Source organism: Doryrhamphus excisus, chromosome 7, assembly GCF_030265055.1.
Source record: "Doryrhamphus excisus isolate RoL2022-K1 chromosome 7, RoL_Dexc_1.0, whole genome shotgun sequence".
NCBI classification, from domain to species: domain Eukaryota; kingdom Metazoa; phylum Chordata; class Actinopteri; order Syngnathiformes; family Syngnathidae; genus Doryrhamphus; species Doryrhamphus excisus.
Window position 1 is genome coordinate 23,410,091 of NC_080472.1, and position 27,024 is coordinate 23,437,114.

Below are 27,024 nucleotides of genomic sequence, written 5' to 3' on the forward strand. Positions count from 1 at the left end.
AAGTGTCTAATCCAGCGTTACAAACCAGGTCTGAAATCGGCATCCATTTTGCTGAGTCTGTTGGAGTTTTGGCACTTTGTTTTTCTTCGCCTCCATCGTTAATAATTGGCTTTCTATTCTAGCATCTTCAGCTCAGTGCCTCCAAGAGACAAAACATCTTACCTGTCCCGATTCCCCAACCACCATGTCTACAACCACAGCTTCTTCGGAAGAACCAAATCAAAGATGTCCTTATCTTGTGATGATACTCCAAGTTTATGGTGCATAACGTGGTGTACCGGATGTCAAACAATGAAGGGAAGACAAGAAGAAGCTTAAACGTAGGACACAAGACTTGCTGACTGTGTGGATTAGTGTGTTGGAGGTATTAACACACATGGGCGTGGACAACGCTACTGCAAGTGTGTATTCTTAGAGGAGAGGATTAGGTCTTTTCTACTGACCTAGAAACAACGTGATGCAATAAAAGGATAAAGGAGAGTGGAAGAGCTTGGAATACACCTTGAAAAACACTAAGAATGGAGTGTGTCAAATCATAAAGAATAACCAAAGAAGTCATTTTTTTATATGAAAGTCTATAAACGTGTGTATTGTACATGACTTTAAATGGCCGGGCCCAGGGTGGACCCCGCCCCTCGTCCGAAGACAGCTGGGATAGGCTCCAGCATATCCCTGCAACCCAAGTGAGGATAAGCGGTCTAGAAAATGGATGGATGATTTGAAATGAAATTATTTTAATTGAAGTATGTTCAATTATGATTACAGTATTTAATATATTCAATCAATAATACATTGTTAAATATATATTTGTCAGAATTTATTACATTAGATAATTTTTGAGAAATTATAATATGGTCATCAAAATAGTTTTTCAAATATTTACTATGTGTACAGTATCTGTATTGTGGTTTATAATATATCTTTATATCTGTTGTTATTTCATCATCATCACCTCATATAATGAATTGATGAATATATAAATAATACTAAAATAACCCATCTATTATTTAGATCTTATACATCATGTTAAAAAAATAATAACAGAGAAAGAAGAACTCCAGGTCAATGATGATGATGATATGATGATGATGTTTTCGTAAGGTGATGAAATGAACACAAAGAGGGGAGCTGAGGAGGGACCCACCCTGTCATGTGAGCGGTCCCCTCCTCCTCCTTCTACTATTACTACTACCACTACTACTACTCATCACTTGGGGGTAAATATCCCAATGTACATGTGGTAATAATAATAATGATGACATAGAAATAGAAACGTTCCGGTCATTTACCTTCTTGGGTCTTTTCCTCCTCTGTCCCAGACTGTTAAGGCGATCGCTGGGGTCCATTCTGTACTGGTAGTCCTCATTCATTGCTGTGTCAAATGCAACAAACCAAAAAACCTCTTCTGCGTCTTTATATCACTTGAGTCACCCCCCACAGGCCCCCCCTTTCCCCATTCAGTGGAACGTAGTGTCAGGATGCTCCCTCCTGTTCCAAGAATAACAATAATAAAAACAATAACAAGAGGCAGGCGGACAAAGGTGCTGGTGGGGCGAGTGTATGGTGGCTCGGTTGGGGGGGTGAGAAAGGGAGCTGGGAGGTGGCCTTAGGGGGAGGGGGAGATATAGGAAACACAATGGTGTTGCCATGGCAGCAGATGTCACCAGTATTGAGCTGGAAGACCGGCCAGCAACAGCGCATGTCTGTTAGTTATTGACATGATTATGACATGAAAGCATTCGTTATTATTAATAGTGATATACATCAGTAGAATTCATTGTTTTTAATGATGAAATATAGCATACACTATATACAACTATATACACAATATAGCATTAATAGTAGCATACACACACATACGTATATATAATGTATCATATATAATGCATGTAATGAATTATACTGCTTTTGAATTCATTCATTTCATTCATTTTCTACCGCTTATCCTCACAAGGGTCACAGGCTCGCTGGAGCCTATCCCAGCGGTCTTGGGCGAGAGGCGGGGTCCACGCTGGACGGGTGGCCAGCCAATCCCAGGGCACATATAGACAAACAACCATTGCACGCATTCCACAACCATTCCAAGCCACGCATGCATAGAGATGCTTAAGTGGAGAGGTCCTCCCGATCTCCTGACTGTGTGGCCAACATACTAACCACTCATCCACCGTGCAGCGCTACTTTAGCCCCGTAGAACTGTAATACATACGTATGTAATAGTCATTTAACGGTTGTAAGTAACAAGCTACCAAGCACACAAAAAGCACAATCACAAGAAATGCTCGGACTCAGGACCGACGCCAAAGGCTGAACTAAGTGATCACAAACCAAATTAGCGGTGTGTGTAATACGGAACGTAAGGACAACAGAAATAACTCTCAATGCTGCGAGCCGACTCCTTCGTTCCTTTCAAAGCGCCGGCTCTGAGATTAGCTCCCGACCAACACATCACTAATCATCTAGACCGGGGGTCGGCAACCTTTACTATGAAAGGAGCCATTTTATCCCCTTGCCCACTAAAGTAAAACAGCCTGGAGCCGCAAAACAGCCTGGAAAAGAGACTGGCCCTATGGTGCAGGTTCAAGTGGACATTTGGAAGAGGTGACTTGGCCTCATGTACGCGTCTGTCACATCTCAACCAACGCTGGCTTCCCCTGCCTTCCTGGTGCTCATCCGACACCGGTCAGAATTCAGCCAGGATGCTTTCATGGTCTCACACAAAGTAGGATATTTTTAACTCATTACAAAGACGTGCACTTTCCCCACTCGGGTGTCAAAAAAATATTCGAGCATTGCAAAGGGAGCCACGACAAAGAGGCTGAAGATAGTTGCTGACCCCTGACCTAGACACGGTCTCTGCTGTTTTTAAATAATTACTTTAATAATATATACAGCAGAACAACTTGAGAGCCGTTTAATATTTGTTTTACTTTTTAACCTTTTTAAAAATTGAATCATTACTATATTTTTGTAATAAATGTCCATAATAATAATTATAAAAGTAGTAAAGTTTTTATTATTTTTCTTTTAAAAAATAATATACAGTAATCCCTCGTTTATCACGGTTAATTGGTTCCAGACTGAAGTGGGATTCACTATTAAGAAATTGAATATTTTTGCAGTTCATACACTAGCATAGAAAACCTGAATACCTTTGTAAATACGATATTTACCATTATTGGAGCCATGTAGACATGAAATAACACCCCTATAGTCACCTTTACACCCCTATTACCGATATAGTAAATATAATCAGAGTAAATAAGCTATTGAAGATATAAATAAGACTCATGCTCGTGTGTGTTTCAATAAATGTCTTCTGGTCAAGGATTCAGAGTTCACTTTTAGTTCCAGTCTGTGTTATTGATGATCATGATGATAATTACTACTATTATTATTATCAATATAATGTTATTATAGTGCTTGTTGTGAAATAATTACAGAATAATAAGAATAAGAGTCTGTTGTCTACGATCGTCTGGTGTGTTCTAGTGACACCTTGTGGTCAGTGTAAATAGTTCATCAATGTCTTGTACTTCTTTCAACTGTCATTATCTGGATTGTCACTCTGCTGCCGCCTGTCGGCCGTCTGTTGCAGTGCACCATGCCGCCTGCAGAGGCTGCTGCTAATTAGAGCGATGGCCTTTAGCGTTGGTCATCTTCATCAGCTCAGTAGCAGATTGTGACTCAGCAGCTTTCCTTGCTTTGTGTATTCTTCCAATGCTTTACTTTCTGGTCCCCTGCGTTACCCGTGTCGTAAATACTTCCCTGCTTGGTGACCTCCAGCAGCGGTTACTGCTTGTGCTCATGTTCAATTCCTGCCTGAGCTTTCAGCAGTGCTTTTTGGTTTTGGTTGTTTTGTTTTGTTTTGTCCTCCTTGGTTTCAGCTGCACCTTTTGTTAGCTAGTGTAGTTTTTCCCTTTGCCTGATTTTTCTGCAGGACTCTTAATTGTAGTTTTCTGTACATATCCTTGTGTTTTTGTGTTGGTCATTTTCTTACTCTTTGTTTATTCCTGTATTTTTCCTCCTTTCAGAGACACCCTTTGTTATTCAAATCTTTTTTGTGTGTGTTTTCATCTCTGCATCCTAGGATCTAAACTCTGCTTGAGCCAAACATGACAGTATTTCTTTAGTTCATTTAGAAAATGTTTATGCTTGAAAATAATTAATTCATGCCACAAATATGTAGCATTGGCATTGTTTGGACTAAAACAGGCTGTAGTCAACCACGAAACAACAAACGTTTGTTCATTAAACCATGTAAGGGTGTGATGTTCAAACTTTTGATGTGTTGTGTGCCAACCATCCAAACTCTTTGCAGGGACCTAAAAGTTCATCCCTCACTCCATCGTGGTTCCAACATCGCTCACTCTATCGTTGTAAAAAAAAAAAAGCCTGTTTTAATAAATGAGCATTTTCATCATTTTCATTGCCTTGGGTGCAGCTGCTCGGCCAAGGAAACCCATTCCATGAAGCCCTCTGAATGAAGTTTGGAGTTCTGTAGCAATTGACCTCTTTGTGCTGACCCCCCCCCCCCCCCCCCCATCCATTTACATGGCCTACCACTTGAGTTGCTGTTATTCCCAAACTCATTTGATCATTTGGATGGGGGAGCAAATACTTGGGGTAATATAGTGTATAAACATGGTAGGTGTGCAACAACAGTACCTTTATTTTTTTAGTGTCACAGAAAACAGAAACCAAACCCAAAATGATAACTACAATGCAAATCTTGAGTTAGGTTAAGTTATGTTAAAGACACATTCTTTTTTTTCAATTATTTATAACACAAATGAGGCTGAATTTGTATCAAATTTGTTTTTGTTATAAATAGCCTTTCTATGCAAAAGTATATTCTCAGTCGCAGCTGTGGGTACCCCATATAGTCAGAATGGCACAATCTTGATCACATATTTTCATATCAGTCAATGGTGAGTGAATGATATGATTCTGATGATGAGTCCTACTGTACGTTTGCCTTTGCTGTACCTCCTAGCCTTCATTGTTATTTGCGACTTTGGCTTTTTGTGTGTCCTGCTGCTCTGTGTGAGCTTATTTTTTGGGAATTAAAGACCAACTTTCCACCATGTCTTTGCATGCTGGGTCAATGCTACACCTGGGGGGTCAGTTAGCTAGTTATAGCAATGTGTTATTTGTGCCAGGAACCAAACATAAGCGATTCAAGCTTGTCATTTTTCAGCCTCCACATTACCGTTTGGGTAAAATTTGGGTCAAAATACAGCTAACCACAGCAATTCTTATGTAAGCGGAAGTTGGGAGCCAAAAATGGTCGGCAGGTCACTTTATGGAGGGTCTTCATAGATGCCGTGGGAGTCAAATCTTAACAGAACATATATAGTTGTGACGACTTTTGGTCTTGCGGTCCCGTATTTGCCATTTAGCCTGTCTCCACACCAGGACACACTTTTTACCACTTCTTACACGGGTTGCCCTCGTCATCCAGTTTGTGTATTTAAGAGTCGTGCCGTCCAGCCACTCCCACAATCCTTTGCCGTCTCTGCTAAGTCCTGACAAAAGTGGAAAAAACCATCACTCTCCCAATACTTCTGGACTTTTGGTATCATTTTCTTGCAGCGCACCTATCCAAAATGGTCTCCGTCCACCAAAGGCCCACAACCATTCCATGTCGCGTTCTGATAAAACACTCACAAGGGTGCCTTTATACCTGGAAATGTTCAGATGATATTGACTAGACAAGCAGATTTTGATACATTTTTGCCTACTTACCTCTCTTTACAGTTGCGTTTAGCTGTGCTCCACGAGGTTTTATGCTTTCTGTCGAGGACATAGCAGTGACCGTTGTGGAAGCTCCAACCCCGAGCACATAAATGAGTTTTTCTGTTCTGTTTTGGGGACAGATGGACAGACTCTATTGACATTTTGCAGTACATATCTTATATTTAAAGTGAAATTTTACGTAAGTAATGTCTACCAAGTATTTGATCTTGAGATCGCTTTTGATGGGTCAGGGGTTAAGGTCAGGTCTTGTGTCACACTTTGGATTTATTGTAAAGACCAAGCAAAGTATCATCATCATAAGTGGATGTGGTGATCTTAGGACTGGATGTCTTGCGGTGCCATCCCTGTGCCCTTTGTTGGTCCTTTTGGATCAGAGCCTCCAGAGGGTGGCTCTGTGATGGCGCCTTCCTGCTGGCTCCTGACCTTTTCAAGTTCCCTTGCTTTTAGTTTTCTGGAAGTTGATTCATCTTGGTGGGCTGACGACGTGCTGTACAGTCGCTGTTTCAGGAGGTAGCACCTTGTTCTTCATTCTAGCCCAATACCACTCTCACTGATTTTTTTATTTTACAGGTAGTATGTGTGTAGTAGTGTCACGAGACAATATTGGGGTTGTGACATGAGACTATATTTTACTTTTAAGAAAACTACAATAACAAGTGTTTGTCTTTTAGTATCCCACATTTTGCTAAGATTTTGTCTTGGCTTGCATTCGCACGTTTGTTTAGCTACCGCCCAGTGATGCGGGGGCTATCCAAGACCAGCTAGGATCGCAAGGTTTAAAGGTTTATAGTGAGCTGTTCCAATCCTGCCTCGTGCCCTGCCACTCATATACGCCAGTTATATACCACTATATTACTTGTATTATCATTCCCAATAGTGATGCCATTGTTTGCAGTCTGATTGGCTTCTGGCTGCCAGCTTTTCTTTAAAACAGGAAATGTAACCTTGTGACACCCCTTGTGTTAGGTGAGTTAAGTGTAACCATTTTGTGAATTACCTGGTCTGTCGGTGCCCAAGACGTCCAGGTTACACCATTGCACTGTAAGATCTGTTTGGTTGTCTGGTTAAAATACAGGACTCCCATCAGTTTTGGCAAACATGGCTTGGTTAGGAAGTTTTCACTTGTAGCCTAGAAGAAAATATGAAAACCCAACAGCTCAGTGGTGTGTAGCTTGGTCTCCACGAGCCTGTATGCACTCCCTACAACATCTGGCAATGCTCCGGGGGGATGACAGGGGGTCTGATGCAACACCATATTAGGGATGACCTGGACACTCATAAACGTTAGGGCTAATGCATTTTGTCCAGAGGTGAGTATGAAACGAGTACACTTCGTCATTGTCCGTATTCGTGTTTAAAGAAAATGCTCATTATTTATTCACTCTTCATGCTCCAGATCGACTCCGCAAGCGGCAGCCACAAAGGACCTCAGCGGTGCCTCATTTGCATACAAGGTGCAAAAACGACTCAGCGTTTGTCACAATGACTCCACTTTAGTAGATTCCCCGCCCCCCAAATTTTATAGAAGAGATGATACATGAATTATCTATTCAGATATGGGTGGAGTAGCCAAAACAACTGTACTCATTTTAAAGTATTGCTACTTTACAACAGTGCTTCTCAAATATTTGGACGGGGGGCTTAGTGCATAAGTTTTGTGCATAAGCAAGTTTTATAAATGAGCCTCTGAGCTTGCTACTGAAATCACGACTTGGTCTCAAATTCTCAAAATCTTGGTTTCCTGCTTTGACTCTTAAAAGTCTTAGTCTGGACTTTTCATGATGTACCCATGCAATTTCTTATTCAATTGGGCTGCTTTCACTCACGTGTCCACTAACAAGGCCACTTTTCCCAGCGTTGGTGCGTGTTTTTTGAGGTCTGCTGACAACATGACGGTCTTTCTTACCCTTCTTTGTCAGCGAGGCATCGTCCACTTGTATTTTGCTATTCTAAAAATAAAAGCAGGGTTTAGAATTTGAATAAACCGAATACTTGCTTACAGTACTTACGAATTTGTTTTCGAAAACGATGTTCCTTTGGAAAACGTCCAATTCAGGTATTGAGATGGCACCTTCACGGGTACCGATGACTGATTCTGCACCAAGTGATGAATATTGAGACCCTGATCTAAGACCCGAAATGACTTTTCCACCGACACCATCCTGGTTTTCTTCACAACGCCCTGTGGTTTCCCAGGTTTTGTAGTAAATCAAAGCATCAGAATATGCATCCAATACTTAAAAATAATTGTTTTTGTACCTCTCCCCGAGTCATTAATGGTAACTTGGGCTTTCTGGATGGTGCCAATAACGGTGCCTTCTGGGTGAACCAAAAGAACTTCAAATATTTCATCTGTTTCTTCAAGCTGATCCTGAAGGAGTTTGATTTTCCATGTCTTCGTTGAGACTCCTTCATGAAACACAAAAGAAAAGAAAAGTCAGTGTTTACTAAAAAATCAAGACATCACTGTGACCCCCCAACCGTCCCAGGAAAATCGTGCCAGGAGGGCCTACCCACCAAAAGACAAACAGAGACCAAGGCTGTCAGTCTGTCTCTGGACTTTCATTCTAGTGCTTATTTTATTCCTGGCATCTCATGGTGCCAAGCTATCTTTATTTTATGCCTTCGCCAACCTAAACGTGACAAATCTGCCACCCACCACCCCCACCCCCAATTCCAGGGCCTAGCCTACCTTACCTGGATCAAACTGGACTAGAGAAGAGGCACTTAAGAGAAAATCTTTTCCAACCATTGCAGTCACCTCCTTCACCTGTTGCAAAGAAAAAATGAAAATGAATGGTAGCATGACAACATCTCCAACATTTTTGATGATCTAAAATCATTTAACACCACCCCACCCACCAAAATGGTCATGTTGGTGGTAAACGCCCCCCTGTTCCCTTGACTTTACAGGCACTAGTGACAGGTTGGTACCTATAAAGTAAATAATCAAGTCATGAATTTAACTACATTTAAATAGTTACATTAACATTATACAGAGCCATGTCAAAAAATGGAATATTGTGTATTTTCTTCTGTAATATCATTCAAATTTTGAAACCTTCCAGGTTCATTGTGCATGTAGTATCCAAAAAAAGCCGCTGTGGCGACTCCATCAGGAAAAAGCCGAAAGAAACAAACAAATTGTGCATGCTGTGACCAATTCAAAACCTTTTTTGTATTAATTTACATTTTCATGGCATATACAGCTCAAGAAAACGTCCAAAGCCATGTGTCATAATTATTATTAGAATATTCTGACAGTACTCAAAGTACTCAGTTTACTAATATATATATATATATATATATTTTAAAGTCTAACCGAGGTTTTGTATGTTAATGTAAGTCAAAATCAAGGTCCTATGGTCTGGAGGAAGACTGAAGAGGCACAGGATGGAAGCTGCCTAAAGTCCAGTGTGAAGTTTCCCCAGTCTGTGATGATCTTGCAGCACTTTATGGAGAAGCTGACTTCATATTCACATTATACACATTAAAGTTCATTTTATTTTATATGTACAGTAAAAGCATTTCCTTGATATTTCACATTTCTAAGTAATAAACTATGCTATATGTACTCACCTGGATGCTGATATACGATGATTCCGCTATATAACCTTTCCGAATGATCTCGACTGAGACTATTTTGTCATCCTCGCACACGATGTATTCAGATTGCAACAGCGCTACGCTGGACCAGCTTAGTTGTAATCTATAAACAAAAAAAACTCTGTTTAAACAAAATCAGAATTATTAATATTTATGTTTTTTGTTTGTTTTGTCTCACATGTGAGAAGGGCCTGCGTTTCCTTGAGGATCAGACACCCTGAACTCCAAGGTGTCTGTCAAAGACTCCATGTTTGGATTGATGATATAGACCACCGTTCTCATGTTCAGTTCCGTTTGAGAGATGCGTCGTCGAGCAAAACCACCTACGAGAAATAAAAGTTGCAATCTGGGCTGCTACTGCAATCAGAATCAGAACCACTCCCTTACCTGTTGTCATATTTTCCAGGTAGCCAAAATATGGCTGCCGAATGATGGAGAATATTATTTGCTGTTCTTTGCCGGCTTTAGCTTTTAGCTTGTGGGATGACAAAAAGATCCCATATCGTCCATCCGCTAAAAGCTCTGCCTTCCAAAGAGGAAGCAATGTCACAACTTGTGGATGTGATGTATCTACTGGCTTGATCTGAAATGAAATACATGATGCTTCACTTGAAATTTCTGAATAACATTCAAAATGTTTACCTGAATGGTGAACGCCAAAGGTTCCGTTTTTAATTGCCCGTCCAGCATGACGCCACAGTTGGCATCATCCGTGGCGATGAACTCAAACTGGTCGAGCTCGGACGCCTCACCGTCGTGTTTGTACATCACCTCCAACTCCTCTACATCTCGCTGGGTGAAATTGGAACCGGCAGTCAGCAGTGTGTCATGCAAAACCAGGATACCGTGCTGAGGAGGATGCAGGACTCGGAAGGTCAGGCTGCCAGGCGAGGTGCCGGTGCTAGACATGGAAAGGCAGTCGGGACTCAAGATCATGGAGAATCCACGGGGAATGATGAGGCCCTGGTTAGATAATGACGGTGGGATACAATCCGCTGTTGTCACTGCAACCTCTAAGATTCCCTTTCGGCTTGTTGCTTTGTTGCTCGTGACAAACCTGGAAAAACAGACGCAAAAAGCAAAATCCCATTTTTCATATCTAAGCCCCTCTCTTTTAGAACTACCGATGGATAATGTATCTGTCAGATGAGAACCCACCCGACCAGGGATGATCCCGAGGACCCGATCTACCAAACATCCCCAGTCAAGTCATCCCCTACAGTCTAAGTAGGGAGCACGGGGGCCAGAGGACCCCATCTCTAGAGACCCAGTCTAGACCTAGACTCACTGTATGGTTTCTTTTGGAGAGCTTGAACTCTTGTCGTGCACGTAAGCCACCAAATTTGCCGCTACATCCATCTGGCTGAAGGTGGAGATGGCCACTCCGGGACGCTTGACGTTCTCCAAATATCCATGAGCAGGCGGAGCGGTAACAATGAACACGAGCTCCTCTGACTTGTCCGTACCATCTGTGGCAAATAGTGCGTCTGTAGTGAGAACCACGCGATCCCCGCGGCGGACCTTCACCGGTCTGACCAACATGGCGATATTTCCTAGAATAAATAAACATCACATTCAAATGCCAACAAAGGAACAGGATGTTTTACAATAAATTGAAAAACCTTTTTCCACGTGTAGGATGGACATGTTGAACCGCTGTAACGGAGATTGATTCCTTCCGTCGTGCAAGTAGAAAACAAAGAAGTCCAGCATCGTGTTACCAAACAGGTCTTGGTGCACGTAGCGCAGATGGTTCATGTCCACCATTTCCTGGGTAAAGTTTCCTCCAGCTCTCAGCTTAACCCAGTCCCCATCATGCTGAGTAAGAAAAGAGTCATCCTTATTATACTTATATTATATTATTATATTATACTTATATGATGCTTATTATACTTATTATTATCTGCTCAAATACACAGAAATGTTCTTTATGGCAAAGTTCCAATACCAACCCTAATCTCTAGTACTCCTTGCGTAGGAACATTTGTCAATTCGTACAGGACCTGTGAAGACGGGGTGTCATGGTCCTGTGCAAAGAGTGTTACACTGGTTATGAGTCTGGCCTGTCCTGGTTCCACCTCCAATTCGATGTTTCTAAAGGAGAATCGATTAGGTTTAAAGTATCATCTTAAAAATTTGTGTTGTAAGACTCTAACCGTGTTAAATGAGGTTTTTCGTCGTTGACTGGCAACACTTTAACCATAACCCGTCTTTGGATTTGGTATCGCCCGTCAGTTAACTCGACAGTAAAGCTGTCATCTTGGCTTTCTGAGTCATCATGTGCATACATCAGTGATTTACCTGCAAGATAAAAACAAAAATCACATATCAAGAGTACCCCAAGTTTAGTTTACAAATAGCCTACTGTAGATTTGTTTTTTATTGACCTATGGAGGCTTGTTTGGATTCAGGTCTGGGCGTGCTTGACTGGGCGTGCTAGCCTGGAGAAGTAACCCAGGACCCACGGCAGCAGCATACGTATAATATAAAAATATGTCTCAGGATCTCATCCTGGTTGCAAATAGCAGTCAGGGTACCTCTGGTTAGCATGTAGAGGTCAGTATCCACAAATATGTATGTATCCCTCCCAACACCATCAATGACCCACAATTTTAGTGCTGCAGGGTACAAGGCTGTGACCACAGGCCCTCCACACCCTGGACATCGGGCTTGAGGTCAATTTTTAAAACCCTGTAAAAATGTATTGCTGTTGGGTTGCGTGTCTCCTGGTAAAAACTGCACAGGAAAGAACCAGGAAGGATGGCAGCTACCCAAAAAGTAGGATGTTGTCTCACTACCAACCGCTAGCTTCTGGTATTTCGTATCCTGGAAGCACACACATACCATTTGTCAGATCCATCATCGTGAAGTCAACTACATCAGATTCGAAACCACCGGAGGGCCTCACAATACGGCCATGCCACGGATGTTTAACAACACGAAAGAGAAGAACATTCTCGGGGACATCCATATCTTCCACGTGGAACACAGTCAAGTCCAGATGCTTCATGCCTCCTTCTCGTACCTAAACATAATCGGGCATGGTCAGCTTGGTGCGTAGGATCAAAAGGTGTGTGAGAAACGAGGTGACTTACCGTGATATTTTGAGCCACAAACTCTGGAGTTTCGTCATTTGTTGGTTTGACCACAATGCTGAATGCGAAACGACCTGAACTGAATTGTCCGTCTGATGCACAGAGGACAAACTGGTCAGTTGTCGGCTCTGTCTTTTGGTGCCAGGACTGCACGTAGTTCACTTTACCGTCAATGACGTCACTGTAAGAAAATGAATCTAGGAAAAAAAGCCAGGACATTTGTTTGATTTTGGTTGATTTTAGGAGCTAATTAATTTGCAATACTTGTAGTACCTATGCTTACGCCCATGTTGCTTTTCTCAAAACCAGGCCTCGGCCGGACATTCTCAAGGTAGCCAAACTGAGGCGGTGTCATCAAAGTTAACACCAGCTTATCCAATACGGTGTCTTCGTCAGACACCTTCAAATGACTCGTTGTTATTTGAGCGGTCCCACCTTCGTCTACCACAAACAGGTCTCCTATAAAAACAAGCACAAACCATGTTTGTTTGAAAGTGACTGAGTGCTATTGTATGAACCCTGGTGATCACGAAGCGACTGAGACTGAGACTGCTCGAAGGGGCCAATCTGGTCGAGTGCAAACCTGTTTTGAGCAAGGGTGGCTGGCTGTTGACTGGAAAAATTGTGACATGGAGGTCATACACAGGAAGTGCCATTTCCGCTCTTTCACCACAGCATGCAGCCGATTTTTCCGTTTCTTCATCAGAAATCACAAAGGTGATAGTGTCATGGTGAGGAGTGAGTCCGATTTCCTGGCCTAAAAAAACACAAACACGCTTAGTGTAGGCCTCTGTCACTGAATTGTTTGCTCTGTTTGTATGCCCTTGGTTGGTCCGATATGCAAAAAGATTAAGCACGGATTTCCCAAGACCCTTCTGGACTACAAGATGTTGTGCGACCAGAATGTGCGACACTGAAGTCTGCACCCCTGGAGCCAAAACTGAGGGACAGTAATCGAGGATTCCCTGATGTCCCTGGAGGTCAGGGTGTCCTTCAGGGATCGTTTTGAGCGCATCAGCTGGATTTTACATTGGGGAAAACAGGAAAACAGATGCAAGAAAAGCTGCTCACCTGTGTGTTTGTAGCTAATAAAACCCTTGATGATATCGGCCTGAACAAAGTAATCTACGACAACACCGTTTCTCAGCACCAACCCCTGAAGGGGCTGCCGGGCAATCAGGAAGGCAAGGCTGTTGTTGTCGCTGTCTGTGTCTGTAGCACAGATGTATTCAGCTGTAATGACAGCTGTGTGGCCTTCGTCGCAGTTGAGCACCGGTTTCAAGCCAGGAACCAAAACAGGTACCTCATCATTGATGGACATTACCTAAAAAAGAAAATAGCCAAAGATTGTGTCAAATGCAGAAGTTCCATGTGAACAGGGGAGTATAAGAATCTCATATTCCTCCCATGGCCTGCCTCCAGCCACGCCCACTCCGCTGTGATTGGTCACAAAGTACTTCCTGACTACTGCAAACCCACTTTCTAATTTTGTGGGTATATGAATTTATAATAAATGAATAAAGCCTTTGAAGAGAAAATTGAAAAGTGGTTAGTCTCATGGGAAATGCCGTTGACGGATGAAAATATTTTTCTCTTGCTGGGAATCATCAACTCCAATAACTTCTGCCTGAGCTTGCCTCATAACAGAGAAGTGGAGCTTCGGGGAGGGCGGGGGAAGCAGAGTTGGGGGGAGGGCAGAGAGTGTTTCTGTCCTACAGCGTAATCCCATATAAGGAAGTTCGCCCATCTGTGATATCACAGACCTCCAGTTTTAACCCCTCTGAAACCAAGCGTTTTGAGCCATCCCAAACTTCTTTCAGGGCTCACTTCCAAATGCGCAAACCCCATTATCTGAAACTTTGGCATCGTTTAACACGAGAATACAACATTCTAACATTCATGGGTCGCAAAAGTAGAAAAAGCAAACGTCCCCTTTAAAACAGACTTGGATTTTGGAAATCCAAGGATATTCTGGAAGATTCTGGAAGATCTAGAAAGCTTTCTGTGCGGGTTATCGTCTACAACTCGTCTACAGGAGTCCACAACTTAATACAAAGGGCCAGAAATGAGCGTAATAGGGCCCCTTTAATAACAAATCTTGAAGCTAACACTCAAGTAAAATAATATTTTTCCCAAATGTTTTTAAATCAATAACGGTGTAAATAAATCTTTATTGGCCTTTTTTGTTATGTCTCCAAAATGTGGTGTACCGGTGCACACTCTGTCACATCAGGTTGGGTTTTTATAGGTCACATACTTTGCATGTTACAACACTTACATTTACTTGAAGACTAAAACTGATGTTATTGGTCCCATCAGTGACTGCAAAGTCAATGTTGTCCTCTGTAGTTTCTGAATTATCGTGGTGGTACCTGAAAAGTAAACATTATTATTATCTCAGGCCAATTTGTCCACCATGCTAACTTGGCAGGACCCAGGTGGACCAAATACAGACCTAACTATACGGCTAGTCAGCTCAAGCAGTCTAAAATCTTGTCCCGGTTTTAGAGGCAAGCCATTCAGCTGCAGTGTTCCGTGCTTCGGCTCCCTCAGTAGCTCCAACCGCAAGGAATTCTTAACAGAGTCCACATCCGACAGTATCAGGTGTTCCGGGCCTAGCAGGCTACTTCCACCTTCATCTACTACTAGAGAGTTGGTGATGACCTGAACTCAGACATTTTCAAACATGACTACAGGAATCACAACCAGTTTTTGGAGGCGTGTTACAACACCTGTACCTGAGGAAATTGATTGTCCACTGGTATCAGCGTGACGTTAAAGCAGATCCCATCCAGTTTTTTGCTGTGTTGGTTGGTTACCGAGAGAACAAACTGGACGTGGCGAGGAAAGGGACCGATATCACCGATGGGAGACATGTAGGCTACTTTCATGAAGTTGATGGCATGCTGAATACAAGAAACAGGAAGAAACAATTGGCAGTTTTAAAAGCATCTTTTGATTATTTTTGCTCTTCCAATAGAACATTACAGGAGCAAATTAAGCAATTACATTGTTTTTTGACCCTGAAAAGTATACAGCGCTTATTGTGGCTAACATCTAGGATTGCAGATGCTAACGACTTGCCAGCGACTTCAGAGCAGACAGGGACGCAAGAGCCTATGGTTAGCCGAAAGGAGGGAGACTTGCATTATATTTGAACAAACATCTGCAGTTGGGACATCAAACTCGTCAAAATAAATGACCTGCGTGAAGAGCTTCAGCACTGGTGCATTGGCATCTTTGGCGAATTTGGGTATGCTGTCCACGAGAAACAACCTCCCCGCATCAACACTGCTGCTCAACAAAAACATATATTGTATTTTTATATATTGTTAGTCGTATATACAGGAGTGTACTCTGACTACTAACCTTTGGCCATCAACATAGAAAGGTGGCGTCGTAACGGTGTATGTGACATCACCATCAGGTGACCCCATGTCTACGAAGTGAAGGTGCCGCTGTGTCAAAAGAACCACGTCCGTCTCTTTGACTACGAGACACCGCCTGGCATCGGGAACCTCTTTAGGTGGTTGGTGAGGTATGCTCTCAATGTCTAGCATGACAATCTGCGCGAAAACAATTAGTAACAAAAAAGTATATTTTGTGAAAAAATGCAATACAACAAAATTAAACACGATTTCAGTACCGTATTTTCTGCACCATAGGCACAGCATAGGTACTTAACCCATAGAAATGGCACACCGCATTATAAGGCACCTGCTTAAATATACGATCTACAAAAACAAGGCAGAGGAAGCAAAGCAGTGAGTTTAGTTGAACTTTATTCTAGTATTATTCTCCAGAGAGGAGGCCTGTCTGATATGCTGAGGCAGATTATTCCAAAGTTTTGGGGCTGCAACAGCAAACGTACGATCCCCCCTGAGCTTCCGCTTTGTTTTAGGCTCCCTCTCAAGAGCAGCTGATCAGCTGACCTGAGAGACCAAGACGAGAGTGTAAAAATGTAGAAGCTTCGAGTGGTAAGGTGGCGCAAGACCGTTGAGGGATTTCAAAGCAACTAAAAGAATTTTGAAATGAACCCTAAAACGTATAGGCAGCCAGTGGAGTGAAGATAAGATCGGGGTAATGTGCTCATATTTTCTTGTGCCAGTTAAAAGACCAACTGGAGGCGAGAGATGGCCAACGCACCGACCCCCACATATAAGGCATTGCAGTAATGCTGCCAGGAGAGAATAGGTTTTTATTTTTGCCAGCTGTCTCAGGTGGTAGAAACCGGAACTAACGACAGAACTGATCTGGCTGTCAAGTTTAAGACGAGGGTCCATCCTTCCTTACCCCCAGGTTAGTAATGGACGGTTTCATGTACTGGGTTAGGGAAACCAAGATCTGGCGAGGGGGGTCCCAGAGGTTCCACCAAAAAACATCACCAGTCAATCAGTTTTACTGTCATTAAAATCAAAAAATGTTAAAGCCATCCAGGCCTTGACGTCATTGAGTCTGCATGATTTTTCTTAAGAGGCACATAAATTTGACTATCATCTGCATAACAATGGAAAGAAACGCCATCTTTCTTAATAATGGAGCAAAGTGGGAGCAAGAAAAGTGAAAAGAGGAGAGGGCCAAGGACTGAGCCCTGTGGGACCCACATACCGTCGCCAGCAGTCCCTTAACATTTGAAAAGACGCCTGCAATTTGTCCCTCTTCCATTTGCGCTCAGCTCTGCGGCACCCCCGTCTGACAGCCCGAGTTGTGTCTTCCAAACCAGGGCTCATATGAGGTTTTAGGCTGCCTGGTTTTTAATGGCGCCAGTGTCTAAAACAGTCTGACCGCTTCTATGAAAGCGACAGTAATAACTAAGCAGTGGAGTGGTCTCATTATTGAGATGGAAAGGTTGCTGTTCTTCGGCTGGAAGACCAGAATCAACGCTGCATACCAGTAAGCCTTATGCCAATGCAGGACAAGGCTAAAACATTAAAAAGAAGGGGGAGGGTTGTTATGCAGAATGGTTGTTCATCAGCCATGTAGGGTAAAAACCATAACCAAAAAATATAGACTTCATGCTGTCAAATTTCTGAATTGAAGAAGCCTTTTGAATTGAGGGTTGAACATCATTCAACAAATGAGGGATTAAATTGCCTCCTTCTTACTTCAACCTTTGCAGATTACCATGACCTGGCTGACTGAGAATCTACACAAACATATTGCATATAAGATGTTTCTGCATGTTTCTTGCCTGTCTGTCTCATTTTTCTTTACTACAGCCATTCATTTCACACCATTATACATACCTGCGTTTCTGACAGGTTTGGGGGATCGTGCAAATCTGACAGAACCACTTCAAACGAGTCGTGTAACATCTCCTTTCCTGTGTGGTGGTAGTAAATCGTAGACTGGGACAGGTCCCTCTGGAGAAATTTGCTGACAGGGTAACCTGGATGATACAAACAAAAAGAAAACATGTATAATTTGAATATGTGAGAATATTATGTAATGGGTTTTCTAAAACCTTTTTTAATTATCGTAAGATTACTACTTTATTTTCAAACCTCTCAAACTGTCATCTATGCTAGTAAAACATGACGTTGTTTTGCATAATGTCAAAAATGTTATCCTCTTCAGAAAACAAATGTACAATTATTTGAAAATATTGTAAAGAAAGTGGTAGTGAGTGAAAAAGCTATTTTTTGCAATATTGTTACATTGTGTATTTTTTGTTTTTGCCTAGTTTTTGTCTGACCTATAAGCCCCGGTCCCGGAATCTTCACAATCTCTCCTGCCCGTGGGGGAGTGGTTACATTAAAAATAATGTGGCCATCACTGGAATCCATATCGGATGCTTGAAGAGAGGAGCCTTTTAGCAGGGTGGTCTGACCCTCCAACACCTCCAGCAGGACGTTGGCCACGAGGAACGGGGGACTGTCGTCCTTCGGGAGGATCTTAACAGGGAACTTGGAGCGAGTGCTGTGACGTCCATCGGTGATGCGGAACACGATGAAATCGCTGGTGGAGTCACTGTCGTCGTGGTGATAGCAAACAAAGCCAGCTTTAATGTCACTGATGGTAAACATGAAGCCCTTTATGCCTAGAGATAGAAGAGAAGGTTTTGTTACTCCAGCTATAGGAACATTAAGCTCATAGTGTGAAAGGTTTCTGGGTACCCTGTGCCTGTGAAATAGCTTTTTTCTCAAATGAGAAATATTGTCACATTTTACTTCCCCTCGTATTTGTCATGATATATTCAACAAGCACCGGTTAGGTTAACTGCAAACTCTGTAAGTATGAATTGCCACGCTCTGCATGACGTGTTGAACTCTTTCGTGCTGGTTCTCCTTAGTTCCTGCTGTATTTTGCAGGCACTTCCTTTTTTGTACTATTTGCAGCCACCTTTACTTGATTTCTATTGAAGCTGAACGTCACAGCCGGTGGTGATTTGTAAGTAGTTGGCTTCTTCAGGAGAGTGTGTGGTTTGTCTCATTTGCTGGTTCATTGTGAATGTTTTGTTGGCTTTGGATGAATGTCTGCTTAAAGCAGGGGTGTCAAACCCATGCCATGGAGGGCTGATTACAGCTTTTCTTCGCAACCAGTTTCTCCAGCAGGTTATTTAATTGACAGCTCCTTCCCTCAAACCAAAGGAGGGATAATCATTAAAATCACCTGCTTTAGTGACCGGCTGGAAAGAAAACCTGTCGTGTCTCGGACCTCCGTGGCAGGAGTTTGACACCCCTGGCTTATAGGTTTTGATGCTATCTACTACGTTATCTATTTTTCCTTTTTTGCCACTTGGGAAGGGAGCCCCTCCTATTGTGAGTTACTGCAACGTTGTATTAAACACTTTTTACCTGCACGACACTCCTATGTCTGCATCGTGGGGTCACAACCAAGCCTAAACGTGACATGAATTTGAGTGTGAATACCTCCAACAGTCAGCTTTCCATGCAGAAGACCGTCCACCACAGCAATACGAACGGTGTCTATGTTGTCATTGTCCACAATCTGCAGCTGCTCCCACGTTATCGGGAGAGACTGACCCTCCAACAGGCTGAGACCTGCGAGAGATATGGTACATTACAGACTGTGTAAATGTAAGGAAGGATCTTTTCTATCTTCTTACATACACTTCATGATGCCTCTCAAGCAGAAGGCAGGCTGGTGGTCATGCACCAGAAAAAATGAAAAGCCAAGAGAGAAGAAACAGCCCCCAATTGGCCACACTTTTTCTCTCAGCCGTTTGACTCTCGCAACCATCATTAGGGATAAAGGCCGTATCCTTGAGCATGTTAAAGGATCTGCTTCTATAAAGCGACAGTAATAACTAAGCAGTGGAGTGGTCTCATTATTGAGATGGAAAGGTTGCTATTCTTTGGCTGGAAGACCAGAATCAACAACAAAAGTAAAAGGGGGGCAGCACAGTGACAGTGAAGTGTTTATAGCCAGTAAACCTTAAGGATTTGCATAACATTAAGGTTATCCATCAGTAGAATCATGAGCGCTATTTTCCTTGAAATGTATTTTTTTCTTAAGCCATTCATAATAAAACAGGCGTGCTACTTACAATATAAGAATTTTGTTCATTTTCAGTTGGCAATACACAGACAATGACTGCCGCAGTGACTGGTCACAACATTAGGTACACTGCAGTGGCTGCATCAAAACACTCTGCCTGTATGGCTATGGTCAAACATTACACCCCTCTCAATATGCTGCAGTAGGAACGTTGTTAGCGCTTTTTGCATTTTGAAGCTCTACTTTGAACTAAGAAGACAGTGGAAAATTAAAAATATTAACCAAAATCTTTTTCTTCAATTTTTTTTCTTAAATATATTTTTTTTACTGGTCCCGGTTTTGATCAGGAGTGATGCAATGGAGTGATGCAATAAATTGCAGTTCAACAATGGCTTCCAATACCCATGTTCCAAGAAACTCTGGGCGCGTTGGTGTCGGCTGTCCGCACGGAGATGTGAACTGTCATCGGTGGGCTCTTCTCAAAGAAAAAATCGTGAACCTCGATTTTCATCTGTATGGAAAAATTCAGAATGTTAAAGATTTGTTGATCCGCCCATTTTTTTAAATGTATTTGATGTTTTTGTGGAAGACCTCGTAGTTCCTACGCTGGCTATGAGAGGAGTTCGGGGGCTGGTATCCAATCAGCATGTCACTCAGATCCAACCACGTGAATGAGTAGATGGGACGAGTGTGATCCGACAGGTGAGCGATAAAGCCGTTTGTTGGCGAAAGCTCGGTGATGTTAAAAATCAAGAGCTCCTTCGGTGTTTCATCATCGTCTGCATCCAACGTTGTTGTGGTTAGCGGGGTGAAGACAAACTGGTCCACCTCCAGGACGAAGGTGGGCATGAATGCTGCTTCGGGAGGCTGGTTAGCTAAGGCTCCTTTGATCCAAATGGGAATCCAGATCTGTTCAGACTTCAGGGGGAAAATAAAACAATGTTGTGTTTTTATTTATATATTAACATATGTACATTATTTTAAGCTGTAAAAAAAAACTAGGATGGTGCAATGTCATAATAATAAAATCAGAACTGTAAGAAATATATCAATCATATGAGAATAAAGTCACTCATATATACAAATATATACAACCAAAGTTACCTTTCTTGGGAATTAAATATCACAAGTGATTTTTAATAAATAAAAAGAGTCTACAAAAATAAGGTGTTCCAAAAAAAAAGTCTTGTTCTCATGAATTTCTTTATATTCATACCTGTGTCTTGCAGTGGCCATTTTTAGTATTTCTGGGTCAGGACCCCCGGTCCACACCTGTGTTGTTACTTTGTTATGCTCTGTACATTTACGCTGTACATGTCCACTTTGGTAAACACTGTTCAAGTCATGTCCTGTGGTATTGTTTTGGTGCAGCATATCTGCCTTTTGTTGCAGCGCACCGCTGGCCGGCAGGGGCGGAGTCACCAGCACACCTGTCGCCAATTTCCGCCAGCTTATCTAAAGCACGACTGAAGCATTCGCCCATTGTCAGATTATACCTCGAACTCCACCCTCCGCTCTGCCCGGCCCCGTGGCACAATGTGCTTTCTGTGCGTTGGCTCTTGTTTCATGCTAAGGTTACCATTTGCTGCTTGGGATTCCGGCAGCACCTTGTGCTATTTGTATTAGTTTTTGCTGCCAGCCTTTTCTTTGGGGGTGATTTTAGATTCAGGATCACACATTTACATCACTTTTTCCTGCAACTTTTTGTCTGAAACACGTTTCTTTTAGTTTATTTGCTTCAGATGACACCTTCTGATTGTGACTTTATTCTCATAACATCTTTTTGATGGTGTTATTTCACCATTGCATCACTACAACCTTTTCTTGTAACTTTACTAGATTTTTATCATAAAAATGTGACTTGTCTTTAAAAAAATGTGATCTTCATATTTGAACATTTTTCTTCTACTTGGAGATTTTTTCCATAATGTGTTGCCTTTTTATGTTGTAAACTTTACAACTCTATCCTCATACATTTCTGACATGTTTCTTTCACAAAGTCTTATTAACACAAAAGTCACAACTTTGCCTTATATACACTGCTGCTTCTCGTGTCCTTGAGGTCAAGCCTGATGGTGATGTAATCTACATCAGGAGACGGAGGAGTCATGTGGCGATATTTCAGTCCCATCACCAGGAAGTCATCACAGGGAATTTTGAGGAACTCTATGGTCTTCATATTGCCGCCTAACCCGCTCTTTAAATGTTCTGGGGAGTAAAATAACAATGACAAGTTAGTACTGAGAAAATGTTTATGTAACATAATAATACAAGAACAGAATGTTACCATTACAACAATAAAGTCAGAGAATAAAGTTATGTACTATATTATGAGAAAGGTGTTAGCAAAAGGTGTCACGTAATTATGACAATAGAGTTGTATTGTGGTGAGATAAGGTTGCAATGTCTTAAGAAAAACTATCATAGTAAAAACCAAAATCTTAATCTTTCCAAAAATTCAAAAATAACATGTCATGACAATGAAATTGTAATATTACAAGAAAAACATGTGATATTGTCACATTTTTTGGAGAGCAAAAAAGTCATCATCTTACCAAAAACAGTGAAAGAAATGTTATGTTATGTGACTAATGTTGTATACAAAAAATGATAATGTTAAAAAATGAAAGCATAATGATTAGGGCTGCCAAAAATAGCATGTTAATTAATTTATTTCATTAACTTCATTAAATGTTTTACGATAATTAACGCTGGCTACTCCCCTGTAATGACGACAGACGGCGGCACAGACAAACTTTATTCTGAGCTGAACACATTTTAGGACAAAAGTTGTATTGTTACACAAAAAAGTTGTAATAATAACACAAAAATAAGAAAGTCAAATGAAATAATAATAGTACAAAAAAAGTTGATGCAGTACTATTACCGGTTTGCAGATTTACTTGGCTGTAGCTCCTCGGATTGTCTTTTTGCTTTGCAACATTCTGTGTTTCGCTAATAAGTTGTCCATGAGCCGGCAGATGAGTGTCCTGTGTATTAATATGGACACTGCAGTCTAAGCTCGCTCTCCTCTCATAGTGGAAAGACACCACTTTGCCATCGACATCATCCGATATTCCGTAAGCAGAAACTTCTAAAATTTTTGGCCCGAGCTGGATGATGCTACATTCAGGTTCCACGATGTCAACATGGAGAGAAAACACCTCCATATGTGTGTCATTGTTGGTAAACCTGATTGGACAAAACACACAGCTAATGCAAAAGGAAAAAAGACAAAGGGATCTTGTCTTGAGTTTTAGGTCAAAATCAAAGTGATGTACCTGTACAGCCGAAGTTTGACTGTGTCCTCTGTTAACAACGGACAACCGTTATGGACGTACTTGACCTCATTATCTCGATACTGGCAGTCGAATACCTGGAGAAAATAAGATGTTACTAACCAAGTCATCATACTAACAAAAAAAGGCACCAAAAGTCAGAATCTTGCTCAAAAGGGTGGAAGAAAAGTTTGCCCATTCATGTCGATGAGACACGCTTTTGGTTCAAAAACTCACATTTCTATTAACTTTCTATTAACATTTCTATTCTACTTCTCCTGTTTCATAGTGGTTTATTTACAGTGGTGTGAAAAAGTGTTTGGCCCTTCCTTGATGTTTAATTGTTGCGTGTTTGTCACACTTAAATGTTTAAGATCCTGTGAATGACAAACAACTGAACACAAAATGCAATTTTTAAATCGAACTTTTGATTTATAAAAAAAATCCAAACCAACATGGCCCTGTGTGGAAAAAGTTATTGACCCCCAATTAAAACATAACGATAGTTTATCACACCCGAGTTCAAGTGGAAAAGTTCTAAAACCATTTCCAGCAAACCACAGTGAGAGCCATTGTCCACCTAGGGTGAAAACATACTAGTTAGCGATGTGTTCAGAACTGAACCGCAACACAGTAGCGATGCTAACGAGGCTAACTAACAGGCAGTGAGCGACCAGCCAGGTGGCTGGACATAACGGCACAAAACACTACACAATAGGGATATAGATCGGCGGTGTCTAACATTAAATAAGTGATAATAAACGTTATTCACGTTAATAGACGCACACAGCTCTACGTAACATCCACCGCGAAACCCGTGTGGACACATCAACACTCGGGGCTAAACTGTTACTAGCTAGCAGCTACCGTGGCGCGTTCAGGTACCCGACCAGCGTAGTGCGTCCGAGCCACGCCCGCACACATGTCAGCCTAAATAAACTGAGAACAGAACAGGGTATAACAAGGAGCCTTTTGCACAGCAGACATGGTTGTTCTGAATGCTGCAGAGGGGGCGGAGCTGATCGGTGAAGGGAACTGGCGTTTTAAAGGAATTTGTACATTTTTCACAGATTGACACTAATTATGTTTTTTTTAACCATGATAGAGCAAGGGGCAACTATATTATGTACAAAACGTTCTAAGATTACAATAATAAAATTGTGATATAATGAGAAAACATTTTTTTGTGAAACAACCTTTAGTAACAGCTTTTAAAAAATAATGAATTACTAAGAATGTTGTATTATTACAAGGACAACATTATAATAATAAAATCGTACGACTAGAATTTTTGTTTTTTTGAGAAACTGTCATGACCTTAATAGATTTTTAAAAAATGAAAATGCTCCAACACTCTGAGTGACAATAGTAATAGAAAGTCATGGGAGTATTTTGAGGAAAACCTTGTAATGTCAGTAGTTTTAATATTAGGAGAGAAAGTCAAAGGTGGGAGGAGTAATCGTGTCATTTCTACTAATGACATGCATTAACCAATCAGCAGCGGTTTACCTGAGGCAGGAATCTGCCCACTCGTTGAGTGATGGCCTCGTTTAAAACCACTTCCACCTTGCACGCATCCTTGTGAAGCGGGATCGAGAACTGCAGGTCACCTTCCTGGAGGTAGACGGACTGACCCCGCCTCACCTTTAAACCTTTATTGACTTTTACAAGCGAACCATTGGAGCAAGAACAAGTTATTCCCAAAAGAAGAAGAACAAAAACGAAGGGAAGGAGGGGTTTGTCATTCTTTGACAACATTATTGCCGAGTCATCAGTAGTTGCCATCATGGCCAGCTGAGCTCAATCAGCATCTTTTTACCTCTGGTGCCACGTGAGCGGAGTCAGGAACTGTAGGAAAAAAGTGTTTTAGAAAAACTTGTACACAATATTTTGGAGAAAAAAAATCCAGATAACAATATGATTTATCGCAAAACCCCTATTTAATGTTGATATAGAATATCACTCCTGTAGTATGACAGGTAACAATAGCATAAATTCCAACTCAGTTCGGCCTTGAAGGGGGTCCTAATTGTGCTGATGTCTACTGTGTACCACACATCCGAACGCTAACCACTGGCGATGAGTGCTAATTACATAGCAGCAGTACAGGAATGTTAAGTATCATGCTAAAATACAAAGTTGCTTTGTTCTGACAGGCACCTTGAGGTATTCTTTTTCCGCAGCAAACTCCTTGTCATGGTAATAATGACAGACAGCGCTGCACAACAACCAGCAGTTACACTGCAATCGCTATCATTTGGACACTGCAACAGAATGTGTAACAGGACACACTAACAACAGTGATACATCATTATAAGAAAGAGATGCACACACACAAAAATACATAAGGAACCCGTGAAATACTCACATCAAATACACCATATCAATCACCATGATGACAATGAGATTTTTTATGCTGCAGTATGATGAGAAAATGTTTTGACTTTTTTCCAGATTAAAAAAAAGGAAAATACTCAGAAAAATGTTGTGAAGTATTGTACAGAAAAGCATATGGCATATGACAACATTGCAATATTATGATTAAAAAAGGCGCATCGAGACACCATCAAATATTCATATCGCAATGAATCATATCAGTATCTTGGACAACACAGTACAGTACCAATATATCCAATGTTGATATTAATCTTTTGAGCTACGATATCAATACCAACTAACCCTTTTTTACATATATCACGGTTAACTGGTTCCCAGCCCAACCGTGATAAGTGAACATCCGTAAGGATTGCTTATTACAAAGGGAATATTGTCATAGTTAGAGCTAGAAAAGCCGTTTATGGCCTTCAAAATATGTTTTTTCACATTATTAAAATGCTCTAGGCATGGAATGACGGATGTACCCTGCCTCTCGCCCGAAATTAGCTTGGATAAGCTCCAGCATACCCCGCGACCCTTGTGGATAAGCGGCATAGAAAATGGATGGATGGGTAAGACCCCTACATGTGTATTGTGACAATAAAAGGCATTCTATTCTTGAATATAGACCCACACATGTAAGCATTGGGAGAATTCTTTGTTTTTTGTTTTTTTTGTAATTCCGAGACTTCTTTCCTGTGGCTGATGCAACATGACTGACAACTGGTGACCATTGTATAATCCTACATACCACAATGTGTCTTTCAATACGTTTTCTGAATGTCTTAATTTAGTTAATTTAGTCATTTTTATGCCTGGAAATGCTTCATTTTGAACAAAAATAAGTACATTTTGCTAATAAAATACACATTGCTACTAATGGGTTGTAGTCAACCCGGAAACAGCAAGGATTTATTATTTGATATATTTCTGAAAAACCGTCATAGAGTGAAGCCGTGGATTTCGAACTGCGATGTGGTGAGGGAAGATTGTAAATATTGATATAACATAATGATATCACAAGCAACTGTATCATTACTTTTTTGCACTATAGTGTCAGTATACAAAGAAAAGATTTTGTACAATACAGTACCAATATATGAAATATTGATATCATGATTAATTGCACCATCATCTTTTACAATACAGCATCGACACACCAACATCAAGTATTATGATTACTTCCTTTTTGACACAACAGTACCTTTTACTATATAGTATTATTATAGCAACATCAAATATCGATATTATGATGAATCATATTGTTGCTTTTTACAGTATCAATTCAACAATATCAGATTTTGATATCACATTGAATACTATGGTTATCTTATCTTTTACTGATTCAAACACGAGTAAAGCTAAAAGTAAAAAACATCAAGCCGATGCACAGGCAAACATGTCCTTACCTGTATGCAGCTTCCTCTTCTCCTACATTATCCATGTAT

The 27,024-nt window shown here is 41.2% G+C and overlaps 2 protein-coding genes across 8 annotated transcripts in view; both read right to left on the reverse strand.

Moving 5' to 3' along the window:
• ank2b (ankyrin 2b, neuronal) overlaps positions 1 to 1,490 on the reverse strand; it is a 41,731-nt gene extending 40,241 nt beyond the window's left edge. Inside the window, exon 1 of one of the 2 annotated variants that reach the window (XM_058078109.1) lies at positions 1,290 to 1,490. In XM_058078109.1, coding sequence (XP_057934092.1) covers positions 1,290 to 1,370 — 81 coding nt within the window. In that variant the 5' untranslated portion in view covers positions 1,371 to 1,490. Of the gene's footprint in view, positions 1 to 162; positions 372 to 1,289 lie in introns of those variants that run through there. The other variant, XM_058078111.1, reaches the window with a different exon arrangement.
• A 3,797-nt stretch (positions 1,491 to 5,287) lies between these two features.
• frem1a (Fras1 related extracellular matrix 1a) lies at positions 5,288 to 27,024 on the reverse strand. 6 transcript variants are annotated; one of them, XM_058078086.1, is made up of 38 exons: positions 26,986 to 27,023; positions 25,361 to 25,464; positions 24,710 to 25,048; positions 23,204 to 23,298; positions 22,810 to 23,114; positions 21,952 to 22,130; positions 20,514 to 20,840; positions 20,325 to 20,433; positions 19,334 to 19,465; positions 18,157 to 18,501; positions 17,708 to 17,850; positions 15,831 to 16,027; positions 15,665 to 15,755; positions 15,200 to 15,367; positions 14,917 to 15,125; positions 14,740 to 14,833; positions 13,533 to 13,785; positions 13,045 to 13,218; positions 12,735 to 12,920; positions 12,629 to 12,658; positions 12,462 to 12,553; positions 12,211 to 12,391; positions 11,523 to 11,667; positions 11,319 to 11,460; positions 10,989 to 11,184; positions 10,655 to 10,919; positions 10,009 to 10,423; positions 9,754 to 9,949; positions 9,545 to 9,689; positions 9,340 to 9,469; positions 8,458 to 8,530; positions 8,020 to 8,169; positions 7,770 to 7,942; positions 7,587 to 7,709; positions 6,758 to 6,889; positions 5,749 to 5,864; positions 5,601 to 5,686; positions 5,288 to 5,528 (listed from the first exon to the last, which is right to left on the reverse strand). In XM_058078086.1, exons 3-38 carry the CDS (start codon positions 24,986 to 24,988, stop codon positions 5,335 to 5,337), a joined length of 6,270 nt encoding a protein of 2,089 aa, XP_057934069.1. In that variant the 5' UTR covers positions 24,989 to 25,048; positions 25,361 to 25,464; positions 26,986 to 27,023; the 3' UTR covers positions 5,288 to 5,334. The 6 variants fall into 6 exon arrangements, with proteins under 6 accessions (XP_057934069.1, XP_057934073.1, XP_057934071.1 ...); XM_058078090.1 differs by lacking the exons at positions 24,710 to 25,048; positions 25,361 to 25,464 and having other exon boundaries at positions 12,462 to 12,658; positions 26,986 to 27,024; XM_058078088.1 differs by lacking the exons at positions 24,710 to 25,048; positions 25,361 to 25,464; positions 26,986 to 27,023 and adding an exon at positions 24,068 to 24,200 and having other exon boundaries at positions 12,462 to 12,658.

Excerpts from the sequence above, each read along its gene's own strand:
- frem1a (XM_058078086.1), bottom strand. The coding sequence starts at position 24,988 with ATGATGGCAACTACTGATGACTCGGCAATAATGTTGTCAAAGAATGAC. Across the intron at positions 12,659-12,734 it reads CAACATGGGCGTAAGCATAG|ATTCATTTTCTTACAGTGAC; the intron begins GTACTACAAGTA and ends TTTTTTTCCTAG. Across the intron at positions 9,950-10,008 it reads CTTTGGCGTTCACCATTCAG|ATCAAGCCAGTAGATACATC; the intron begins GTAAACATTTTG and ends ATTTCATTTCAG.